Raw genomic sequence first — 11,546 nt, 5'->3', positions numbered from 1 at the left:
GCTGTCCCAAAGGGCCACCGCAGGAAGGGAAAGGTATGGATACAGAGACGTGAGGAGATGAGTTGGAGGGAGGGACTGAGCCCAACAGGGGCAGAGTGGGGGCCGGGCAAATGGAGCCTTCCCTGAGATGGGGGGTCGAACTCCCACCTGACAGAGTGAAGGGAACAGCGGGCGGGGGTGCAGCCACGGGGACCTGAGAGCCACGCCCCCCAGGCTCAGGGCAGAGGTGCGCGTCCAGGGGTTCTCTGCCTCGTTCAACTGTAATTAGTAGGAAAGTTTTCTCGTAGATGTTCTGCTGGGTCGGTCTTCTTGCAGGGTCGGGGGCCCTGGCCTGCACCGGGGCTACCCAAAGGCTGAAGGGTGGTCATTTACTGATTCCTAACCCATGACTATGTTCTCTGTTTGCTGGTTGCCCTTAATTGGAGTAGAGGTGTGTGATTTCTATAGACAGTAGTCTTCAACCTTCATGTAGTGGATTTGTCTATACTGGCCTTTCTCACTCTCGTTTCTCAATCTTCACCTGCTGTCTTCCTGGTGTGCTCTCATCCTGGGCTCAGGGGGTTAGGGCTGGGGGCAGGCCCACCCTCAGAAAGGCACTGACCACCATGCTGACCTCAGCACCTGAGAGCTGGGGCTCACAGGGGCCAGGGGGCCGGGGAAGCCCTTTCTCCAGGAGGTACCATCTATAATCACCTCGGGCATGTGACAGACAGTCACCTCTTTTCTTCTGGCTTTCTGTGGAGACTTTTTAAAACATTAATCTTAAGATCTAAGCAGATTGACGCCTGCTCTCTGTCTCACATACACACTCACAAGCGTGCGGGCACACTCATAAGCACGCACACACTTCCCAGCCCGGCGCTCCAGTGCAGGTGGAAAGGGCACACGTCGCGTGACCTTCCGCTCTGGCCTCAGCTTCCTCGCTGACCAAGCAAGCGTATTTGGAGAGCACCTCCCGCGCGCCGCACAGCAACACCGGCGTGGTTTCAGAGAGCCCTGAAGGGGTGAGACTTCTCCTGATTCCATCACCCTGGGGTCTTGGTCCCCACTGCCACGGACAGTGCCTGGGCCCCTGGCCCCTTATCTGCTCCCCCCCACCCCAGAAATAGCCAAGGTCACACCAAGCAGAGAGTTTATTGAGGTGCTGGACTGCGGGCAGCGCTTGCAGCGGCGTAGCGGATGCTGGTGTGGCCGGGGCCCGGGCCGGGGCCCCCTCCTCCTAGCAGCGTCTGGGGCTCGGGGTGACCACGACTCCTAGTCTCCCCCAGGGCCCTACTGGGGAACCCCTCCCTGCTTACCCCTGAGCTCCTCGTGGGGCAGTATGGGGGGGGCGTCCCCTCTCTTTGTCCCTATGGTGAGGATGGGATGATCCCTTGATATTCACTATAAAAATTAAAATTCCTTTATAAATCACATGGGAAGAGCAAGAGGGGTCACCTGGGAGCTTCCTCCACACGCGCCTCCCAATGCTGACCCCAAAGTAAAGAGCAGAGGGCAAGAGTGTGCAGGCACAGAGGAGCAGAGACACACAGGAGGAGAGAGGAGGGAGGCCAAGGGCAGACCAGGGCGACACAGACAGAACAGGTCAGGGGTAGCGAAGGTGCAGGCTCCACTCTTCAGCAGCCCCTGGGGAGCAAGGAGGAGAGTTCCCAGCACAGCCCGAGACTCGCCGGATGTCAGGTCCCATGTGCCCCCAGTCCAGTCCTTGCCAAAGCCGAGGAGGCCGCGTGAGACGCCCCAGTCCCAGCCGCTCCCGGAGCGGGAGCGCGGCGGGGCTACTCCAGGTAGATGTCCTCTGTGGGGCAGGCGTACTCCAGGTGGCGCTGGTAGTACTCCAGGAAGGCGCGGCTGGCGGAGAGAGCGTCCTCAGCCCCAGGCTCCCCAGGCCCGCCCGCCTGGGCCTGCCCGTGTCTCCCCCAGCTTCACTGCTCAGCCCTCCGGGCCCGGGCCCTTTTCCTTACGGTCTGGCCTCAATGCTGCCTTCCCACCCCCACCCCTGTGGTCAGGGTGCCCGTGCCGTTCCCACGCGCAGGACCCCCCTCCACGCTCCTGCCCCAAGCGCTCTGCCCACCACCTTCCCAACCCTCCACCACCACCACGGTCATCTGGCCTTCCCTCCCTGCCCCTCCCGTCTCCCCAAACCTCATCTCCATCCCTCCTCCCAGCCTGCTCACGCCCTGGGCACCGCTGCACCGGTTCTGCATCCCCACTCCGGTCCCAGCCATCACTCCACACTGGCCCAACCCTAATCCTGCAACCCACCCTCCGGACCCACTCACCCCACACTCTGGGCCACGGGCCTCATCGACTCCTGGGAGACGAAAACGTGGCAGGCAAAACGGCTCAGCAGCGGGTGTTTGGTGATGAAGCCAAAATAGCTGCGGGGAGAGCGGCGGTGAGCACACGGGGACGTCAGGGCACGGGTCCACCCCTCAGGCCCCAGGGATCGGGGAGAAGAGGCAGGAACAGAGAGGGCTCAGGGAGGGCGTGTGGGGCTGGGGAACGTGCGGGTCAGACGATTTCAAGACTCGAGGCCCCTTTCTGGGTCCCCGTCCAAGCACAGCGCTGGGCATCTGTGAGGAGTTAGCCATCTATGCTGATCTGTCCACAACAAGGGTGTCCCGCTGCATCTTCCTTCTCCCGAGACAGTGCCACCTGCCTCTGTGGCCCCCCACCCAAAGCCTGCGCCTGGACCACAGAGCAAGGCCTCCCCCTGTCTTCTGGGCACCGCATCTCAGCTGACTCTTCCTTGTCATGTCACCTGACACCCTGAGCCTGCCCAGTCCCACCTCTGGTCCTGCAAACCCACAGCTGTTTTCCGGGCTCTGATGTGGGGCTTGACATGGGCCCTGATGTGTAAAACAGTCTTCCTGAAGAAGCTTGTACCCTGGCTCTGTCGCCCCAGCTCTCTTCCATGTATGCCTTTCCTGAATCTGCCCTTCTTCTCATCAAGACATTAATAAAAATTATTGTCCAGAGGGAGGAACTGTCAGAATCCTGCAGCAGGAGGGTTGAGACCCACCCCCCAACTGTGGCCAATCGAATCCACACCAGGTGGGATTAGGGTTTTGTGGCCCCACCAGATGGGAATCCACACGACAGCATCATCGCTGGGACAACGTGCTCTTGTTGACCACGAACACGTCCCAGCCTTGTCTCAAATGCCACGTTCAGACGATCGCATTCATAGGGAGTGCCAGGCACCATCCTAAGCAAGCTCTTTATATTATTAACTCCCATAAACCTCACAACAGCCCTGGGAGGTAGGTCTCTAGATGAGGGCACTAAGGCACAGAGGGGGTCGGAAACACAGCCGGTCTGCCCACAGACACACAGCCAGTCTGTGGCGCCCTAGGCGTGCTCTCAGCCGCCTGTGATCTCACACGCCACATGCTCCTACCTTATCCGGACACAGTGTGCCCAGCACATGCCTAATCCAGCCCGCTTCACAGTGAGATGCCTGACATTGTCTCCTTGTGCCCCCTCACGGTGGGGACTGGGCTGAGTTCTGGAGTAACATATACCGGGAAAGTCTGGGCCAGGACAGCGCCTCCTCGGTCCCCTCCTGGCCACGGAGCTGCATCTGGGTCAGCGTCGGGCCTGGACGCCTGAGCCTGTGGCACCACAGTTTCCCTCTGCTGTCCGTCCTCTCTCGGGTGTGCCACCCTCAGCCCACTGGCCCTCATGGTGCCAGGCCTGCCCCGCCGCCTGTTCCGAGCCCTGGCCCTCTACCCCAGTCCTCCACCCCTCAGAGCAGCATCTAAACGGTGATCCCATCAAACCATCTCCCTCTCAAGGGAGAAGCAGCCAAACTGGGCTCTGACCCGGCTGAGCGTGGACACCATCGCCCAGCCAGCAGGCAGAGCGCCCCTCACTCTTACCACAAGTGTCCAGGTGACACACATGCTGGCCTCAGTATCTGTCACAAGCCTCAGCCCCAGCAGCAGTGTGGCCTTCCCACATCCTGCCTCCCCTGAGGACCTGCTTCCTCAAATACCACTGGGCCCTTCTGAGCCTCTGCTCGGCTCCCTGTGCGTCGCAGGCTAGCTCCTCCTGTCGCTTCGTCTAGGACACCGGCATCCCGTGAGCAGGAGTCCGGCTGGGCAGGAAGGCTGCAGCCCTCCACCCGCTGGTTGCGCCTCTCCCCTTTCACTGCCGTCTCTTCTCTCTCTGCCTGGCTACCCTGTTTGCCCCACGGCCGAAGTTTTCCACCTGCTCCGAACGTACCTCCCCCCAGGTCTCCCTTCCACATTCCAGACCATGTCGCAACGGCCACTTCAACCTCACTGCCTCTGGACTGAATACTGCATCGCCAGCCTGTCAGGCCCATTCACCCCATGCCTCTTCTCTTGGTGTGTGGGTTACTAACTGCTGAACACCCAGGTCACCCTTGATTCTCTCTCCAGGTCAGCCTCTACATCCAATCAACTCAGGTCCTGCCTGGCCACCTCCTAAATGCCACTAGGTCTCAGCACCTGGATAACCTCAGCAGCCACCTGGTCTCCTGCCAGCAGCACTTGGGTCCTTCCACTCTGCACAGCAGCCAGAGCCAGCCCGTCAACCTGACTGTGTCACCCCACGACTCCATCGCCAATGGGATTAAGTATAAGCTCCTTGGCATAGTCAGAAGGACACAGGTGCTCTTAGTGTCCCTCCAGCCTTACCCAGCTGCCCCCAAAGAGCCCCTAGTGCCCCTTGCCCACAGCCCTGGCTCAGCTGGCTCCCTGCCAAGAAGATCCACCCTGTCACCCACTTGCCTTTCAAGGTTTGTAGAGTGGTCTTCAGTCGCCCCTCTAAGTCCCAGGAGAATTCGCCCGCCTCCCTGCAGGTCTGCTCACTGGAGCCCCATGCAGACGTCCACCAGAGCCCCACGAGTGCTTGCTTCGAGCACTCGCTTGTCTGTGTGTCTGTCTCCGCACCCAGACCAGATGGGGGCCTGTCTGATCCAGGTGTCCTGGGCCCAGAACAGAGTGGGCGCCATGTGGGGACTCAACTCCTGGAGCCAAGTGGGTGTGGGTGAGAGGGTGGGATGGTGAATGGGCAGCCCTCAGGGTTTGAGGGCACTATGGGATGGGTGAGTCTCGTACCAGCTGTTGCGGGGGTGGCAGCCGCAAAACGAGATGTTCTTCATCTGGAAGAAGTGGCTGCAGTGCTGGAACTAGAGCAGAGGTGGCAGAAGAGGGCCAAGTTAGATAGAGTAGCCCAGGGCCACTCCTGCCACACCTGCTGGACGCGCCTCAGTCTGACCCCTTTGCCTCACCCCTCCCACTGTCCCCTGTGCCTCAGGCCCCCACACCCCACCTCGGGTCCTCCACTTAGACTCAGCTTGACCCCCCGAAGAGAAATCTCAAGGTCACAGGAGGCAGGAGGACGCAGGTGGACGGTCAGTTTCCGGGCAGTGGCGATCTGCAGAAGAAGTTAGGGGAGAAAAGGGTCTCAGGGGCCTATGAGGGTATCTGTCCCTCCTGGTGGGACATTTTCGATTAGGTTTGAAGACTCCTGGCAGTGATTCGGGAAGATGTGAGTGTGGCCTTGGCCGCTCCTCAGCCTCGGGACGGCCTGCCCCGTCTTCTTTCCGTTCCTCCCCAGGACTATGGCCCCACCAACCCCGGCCTCCCCGCTGCCTGTCTCGTGAGCTGGATGCGGGCTCCCAGGCGCAGAGCCGTGCCGCTGCCCTACTGCTCTCCCGCTCGCCCGCAGGCCCAGCGGACGGGCCGGCCCTCACCGAGTGTCCACTGAGTGAATAACGAGTGAGCAAATGACTTCCAGGGAAGGGTCTGTGAGAGCTGGTCTTGATTTTCAGACATGAATAGGATGGGCTGAAGCGAGGGAGGGGCCAGCGGGAAGGTGACGGGGAACAGCTGCCGAGCGCTGCCCGAGGCCTGTCTGCCAGGCCTCTGAATCGGGGCTGGGGGGCCCCGGGCCCTGAGGCCTCCAAGCATCCTGGAACCCTCTGTGGAAGAGGGCGGAGGCCTGGGGCCTCCAAGGGCTGTGCCAGCCTGCAGGGCTCAGGGGCCCCCACCTCCAGACTGACCTTCTGCATGGCTGCACACAGGATGCCATTGCCCTGGTGACAGGGCACCTCCACGGAGCCCAGGAACTGCACGTCAAAGCGCTCCACCCAGCAGGGACCCCGCTTGCTCCCTGGGAGATCACAAGGGGCCTAGGTCAGGTGAGCAAGAGAGGGTCTGGGGTGACAAGACGCCCCTTGGGGAAGGGGCCTCACCCAGCAGGTCCTTGGCCGGGCCAGGCACCACGTGGGCATAGAAGGCAGGGAAGACGCCACGCTCCCCCGTGCGCATGTTGAAGCCACGGAACCAGAAGTCATCCTCCTCGGCCTCCACCAGGACCGGGTCGTCCACATCCAGCTCAAGCTCGTCGGGATGGCGGGGAATGAACCTGAGGCCAGGTCAGAAGTAGGAGGTCACTGGGGCAGGGGCAGGAATGGCTGGGCTGTGTCCACCAATGTCCCGTGGTGTCTGTAGACGCAGGTGGAGGGTCACTAACAGCGAGGGGGAGAGGCTGTACCTGAACACGGCCCGATGGGTTTGCTCCCTCTCCTCCCCATTGACCAGGCAGGAAAAAAGGCCGAAAGACTCGGTGCCTGAAAGACAGAAACAGGAGAGACTAAGGCTCAGGGGAGGGGCAGGAAGAGCAGTACTTGAAGGCCCCGCCAAGCTCCCCTCCCCTCAGCCGTCTGGTGTGGGCTGTCCTCAGTCACGGAGGGAGGGAGAAGTAGCTCACCGGGGGCTGGATGGAGACAGAGCAGCCTTCCCCACGCAGCTCCCCACCCTATGGGCGCCTGGGGGAAGCCCCAGGCCCAGGTGCTGGGTAAGAGGGCAATGCCCAGTCCTGACCACCTGCAGACCCTCAGGCTGCCCTGGGCACTCCGGGGATCTGCATGGGCCCTGGGGCCAAGGAGCCAGCCTGCTCCCCCCGGGACCACCCCCTTTCCCCACCTCCCACTCACTGGAGGATCGAGAGGTGCTGTTGACAAAGACGTTGAGGAACTTCCTGGAGAAGGTGAGGTCAGGGCTGCCCGGGGAGGCGTCCCCGGGGCCCTGCTCACGGCCCAGCAGCGCGGCTCCCGCCTCCTCCTCGCTGGCCTCGCCGCCGCTGTCCTCGCTGTCGGCACCCAGGCCCGCGCCGCGCTGCAGGCTCACCAGCTCCAGCTGCGTGTGTTCGTCCACCACCAGCGTGTACTTGACCGCGTCGTACACCAGCGAGGCGTCCAGCGCCGCGGGGCCCGCGCCCCGGCCCCCGGGGGGCCCTGCCTTGGGCTCAGCTGCGTCCTCCTCCTCTTCATCCTCGTCGTCCTCTTCCGAGCAGGCGGCGGAGCAGGCGCGGCCCGGGCGGGCCGGGCGGCCCGGAGCGGCCCACAGGGGCGTGATGGTGTCGCGCGTGGGGTTGCTGAGGAAGAGGCAGGGCCCGGGCTGCGCGGGGCCGGGCCGAGGGGCGGAGGGCTCGGGGGGCGGCGGCCCACACAGCGTCTCCATGTCCACCAGCTCCACGCCCGGCCCCGCCGCCGCCCCGGGGGCCTCGCCGGCGGGCGACGCACCCTCGCCGGCAGGACGCGGCGCGGGAGACAGGCACTGGCCAGGGCAGCGGATGGGCGAGGAGCCCTCGGAGATCATGCGGCTCACGAGGTTGCTGAGCAGCCAGGGCGAGTCGGCGTCCTCGCTGAGGTCCGGCTCAGACTCGGACCCCGACTCGTACTCGCTGTTGGTGTCGTCGGGGCCCACGGGCAGGAAGGCGGGGCGGCGCGGGGGCTCGCTCGGCGGCTCGGGCTCGGGCTCCGAGGCCGGCGACGAGGCCTCCTCGATGGAGTTGGTGAGGTGCGAGGAGCGGCCGCTGCTGCTGCCGCCGCCGTCGTCGCTGCTCCGCTCCAGCTCTGTCTCTGAGATGGACGAAATCATGCGCCCCAGGCGCGCGCCGCCCGCGTCCTCGGAGTCGGAGCCCGGCGACGACAGCTCCTGGCTGCTCCGCCGACCCCCGCGGCCTCCGCTGGAGCCGCTCCCCAGGTCGGCCTCGATGCCCGGATCCGAGGAGGGCGAGGCCCCACCTGGCGCCAGGGGCCCTGCGGGCTGGTTTCCTTCGGAGTCGCAACCTGGGTGCACAGCTGACTGCGCCCCGCAGGGGCTTCTGTCCGTGGGCGGGAGCGGGGCGGGCGGCTCTGCGGAGCAGGGGGTTGGGTCAGCCAGCCCACCTCCCCCACTCCTCCCTCCCTCGCCTCCGGTGTACCCCCTCCCACCACCGCCCAGCTCACCTCGGAGGGGCTCCTGGGCGGGTGGGCACAGCACTGTTTCCTGCCTGGAGGCTGGAGGCCCTGGAGCAAACCCTCCATTGTTGTTCAGGGAGTCCTGGGGGGGAGGGGAGGGGCGGGGGTAGGAGAGCAGCGCTGAGGGGGGGCCCCAGCTCTCAGGGGTAGGTGGGGGGACAGGCCGCCACGGGGACCAGAGTCCCAGATGCTGGGAACCAGGGTTAGCTGTGGGGCTGGGTGCTCGCTCACCTGGGCTCCCAGCGTTGTCAGGTGGAGCGTGGTGGGCCGGTGCTTGTGGGGCTCCTCCAGGGAGGGGGAGGGGATCAGGGGCTCCCGAGCAGGGCCTCCTCCCTCCTTGCCCTCCCCTTCTTCCTCCCCCTCCTCCTCCTCTTCCTCCTCCTCCTCCTCCTCCTCTTCCTCCTCCTCCTCCTCTTCCTCCTCCTCTTCCTCCTCCTCCTCCTCCTCCTCCTCCTCTTCATTGTCATCGATCATCTCAAACTCCTGGAAGTCATCCTGGAAGGAGCAGATGGGGTGCGGCTGCTCCGAACGCCCCAGGGAAAGGCCGTCCTGCAGGAAAGAAGGGCAGGGTGGAGCTGGGCCAGTGTGGGAGAGTGACTTGGGGTCCCAGGTGCCAGGAAAGGGGAAAGCAGGAAGCTATAAGTCAAGGGACAGAAGCCTCCCTCCAGGTCACTCTGCTCTCCACCAACAGAGCAGCTTTTTAAAAAATCTACTTAAGATACATAAGGATCACTACAGTTCTTGGTAAGTAAGAGCCCAAACTCCTAAGTCTGGGTGACAGAGATACTCAAAGTGGCCCCAACCCACCTGCCAGCCTCATCTCACCCTCAAACCCCGTCACATTTGACACCAGCACTTTTCCTTCATAGCATTTTAACACAACTCATAGTTACTGTAGAGTTTGGGGTCTGTCTCCCCCACCAAGCTGCAAGCCCCACCAGGACAGGGCCGTGTCCATACTGGACACTGGTACAGCCCACCCCCAACTGAGAACAGGACCGGGCCCACAGTAGAAGCTCAGTAAATATCCAATGAATGCATGAAGCACAGACAGCCAGCACCAGGCTTCACCAACCTCAGGGCCTTTGACCCACTAATCCCTTGCCAACAATTCCTCTCCTCCATTCCCTCCTGCCTCCCCCATCTGCCAGCTCCTTCTAGCCCTCCCTCAGGGCATGGTTGTGCGCCATTCCCACTGGAAAATCTCCCTGATGGCCTCAGTCTTGGGTGGGTTCCCATCATTGCACCTTCTGTCCCCTCATGGGAATCCAGCCATTGACACTCAGGCAGCCACTGCCTCTCACATGTCTTTCTCCCCTACTAGGTTATAAGCTCCTGAGGGCAAGAGCCACACCTGTCCTGCTCTCTTCCCAGGCACCTGGAAGCCCCCAGAACTTGCCACATGGGAGTTGCTCAGAAATGTTCTTGAATGAAAACAAAAACGTAAAGAGATGGGGAGGAGATGGGCAGGGGGAGACTTCAGGGGTGGAGACATGAGGCAGGCAGATGGAGGCTTGAGAGGTGGGGAAAGGGCAAAGGAGGAGATGAGGTGAGATGGCAGCTGGAAGGGGTTAGATCTTTCTGGGAAGTGAGCTGAGCACAGAGGCACCAAAGCATAGACACATCTCCCCTCCCCCAAGCTAGCCCGCTGGTGGGGGTCAAGCGAGGACTGATGGGGAAGGTCCTCAGTGGACCTCTGTTAGAAAAAGAGAGGTCTGATATCAAGGAAGACCCCAGGTCGAGAGGCCAAGGGAGAGGGGGCAATCAGAGGATTTCTTGTTTCAAGGCTGAGCTTAGACCCACCCTAAAAGCCCACGAGACTGCTAAGCATAACCTAAGCGAGACTCTCCCTTGAGAGAGTTCTCTGCCCGCAGCCCCTTCCCCACCTTCTCGCAGTGGTCCGAGTCGTAGCTGAGGCCCAGACCACAGTCATCGGTGATCTCAGACAGATCTTCATCATCAAATTCTTCCAGGCTTATGTCCTGTGGAGGCCTGGAGAGGAGAGCAAGGACAGGGCTCCTGAGAGAGGCACCAACCCTGGACTCCCTGGCTGGGAACTGGCCCTAAGGAGGGGCCAAGGGAGACCCCCCCCCCCCCAGCTCCTAGGCCCCGTGATCTCCAGAGGCCCCAACTCCCAGACCTGCATCCTGCCATTATCTTGGACCTCAAACTCTGCTCTCCAACGGATTTCCCCCTCAATCTGAGCCATGACCAGCCCAGAAGAGGCACCTGTCCCCCAAACCCTCCTCCCAGTCCTCCTTCCGCAAAGAGCCAGCAGCCTCTCCTCCCTCTACCCTCAGCTCCAGGCCCCTCTGGGTCACAGGCTCCGCCTCAGGGGAACCAGGCTGAGCAGAGAAGGGGGAGGGGAGCTGAGGCTGCAGCAGCAGGAGGAGGGGGAGGGGTCAAGCCCGTTCTGGGAGCAGAATCTGGCCAGTTTGTCCCCCACTCCTGCGGAAGGCAGGCCTACACCCAGAGGTCCAGCCCTCTCCCCACCCTAGTCCCTTCCCCCAGCCCCCAGGCTTGATTTCAACTCTCTCCCTGCCAGAGCCCTACAGACCAGGCCGGGCTTCCACCAGAGGCCCAACAAGGCCAAAAGGACACTGCCAAGCACAGAGCGTGTGCCCAGCATCCTGCCCAGGCAGCCTACCCCTCAGAGGCTCCGCCCACGACCTCTGAGGACCTCCACCTTTGAGGGGTCGGCTGTTCAGGCTGGGTGCAGCACTGGATCTCAGCAGGAATTTGGGGTTGGGGGCGGTCACTGGGGCTGGAGGACGGGCACAAGGGGAGGGCAAAAATAGAGAGACCCGGCACCGAGGTGGGGGGATGAGGAGCCACGGGCCTCAGGACCAGAGAGGGGTCTGGGGCTTGGGCCCCCAAAGGCGACGGGGGTGGGGTGGCAGGGTCGGGTCGGAGGAGTCTGGGGACTGGGTCAGAGGGGGTGCTGTAAGAAGGGAAGGGCCTGCCGAGGCCCGGGGCGCCCAAGTGCGTACCTGCAGCCTGGCGGCGACAGCGAGTGAAAGGTGGAAAGAGAAAACATCTCCGCCCGATCCGCCATCTTCTCCGGGGAAAGGTCTGCCGACTGCGGCGGGGGAGGGGTGCCCGGAGCGACAGCCCCGCACGCCCTTCGTCGCTCCCTCCCGCCCGCCCTCAGCCCGCCCCAAGTCACCTCGTGACACGCCCTGCGACACCCCGCCGCCAGCACACCTCGACGCCAGGACACCGCGGCAGCGCGAGCCGGGGGGGAGGGGAGGAGGGGAGGACCTGGGAG

The 11,546-nt window shown here is 63.0% G+C and overlaps 1 protein-coding gene across 1 annotated transcript; it reads right to left on the bottom strand.

The window, feature by feature from the left end:
- Window positions 1-1,775: 1,775 nt before the first annotated feature.
- On the bottom strand, window positions 1,776-11,333 carry MAPK8IP2 (mitogen-activated protein kinase 8 interacting protein 2). Its single transcript, XM_068560803.1, has 12 exons — window positions 11,269-11,333; window positions 10,165-10,270; window positions 8,510-8,827; window positions 8,267-8,360; window positions 6,971-8,173; window positions 6,529-6,604; window positions 6,227-6,399; window positions 6,035-6,144; window positions 5,302-5,406; window positions 5,088-5,158; window positions 2,280-2,378; window positions 1,776-1,848 (listed from the first exon to the last, which is right to left on the bottom strand). The coding sequence occupies exons 1-12, from the start codon at window positions 11,331-11,333 to the stop codon at window positions 1,776-1,778; spliced, it is 2,493 nt and encodes an 830-aa protein (XP_068416904.1).
- Window positions 11,334-11,546: the final 213 nt, after the last annotated feature.

This window comes from Eschrichtius robustus, chromosome 13 (genome assembly GCF_028021215.1).
Source record: "Eschrichtius robustus isolate mEscRob2 chromosome 13, mEscRob2.pri, whole genome shotgun sequence".
In the NCBI taxonomy this organism is placed as follows: Eukaryota; Metazoa; Chordata; class Mammalia; order Artiodactyla; family Eschrichtiidae; genus Eschrichtius; species Eschrichtius robustus.
The sequence above is the reverse complement of the archived record's forward strand: the minus strand, read 5'-3'. Positions and strand labels throughout refer to the sequence as shown.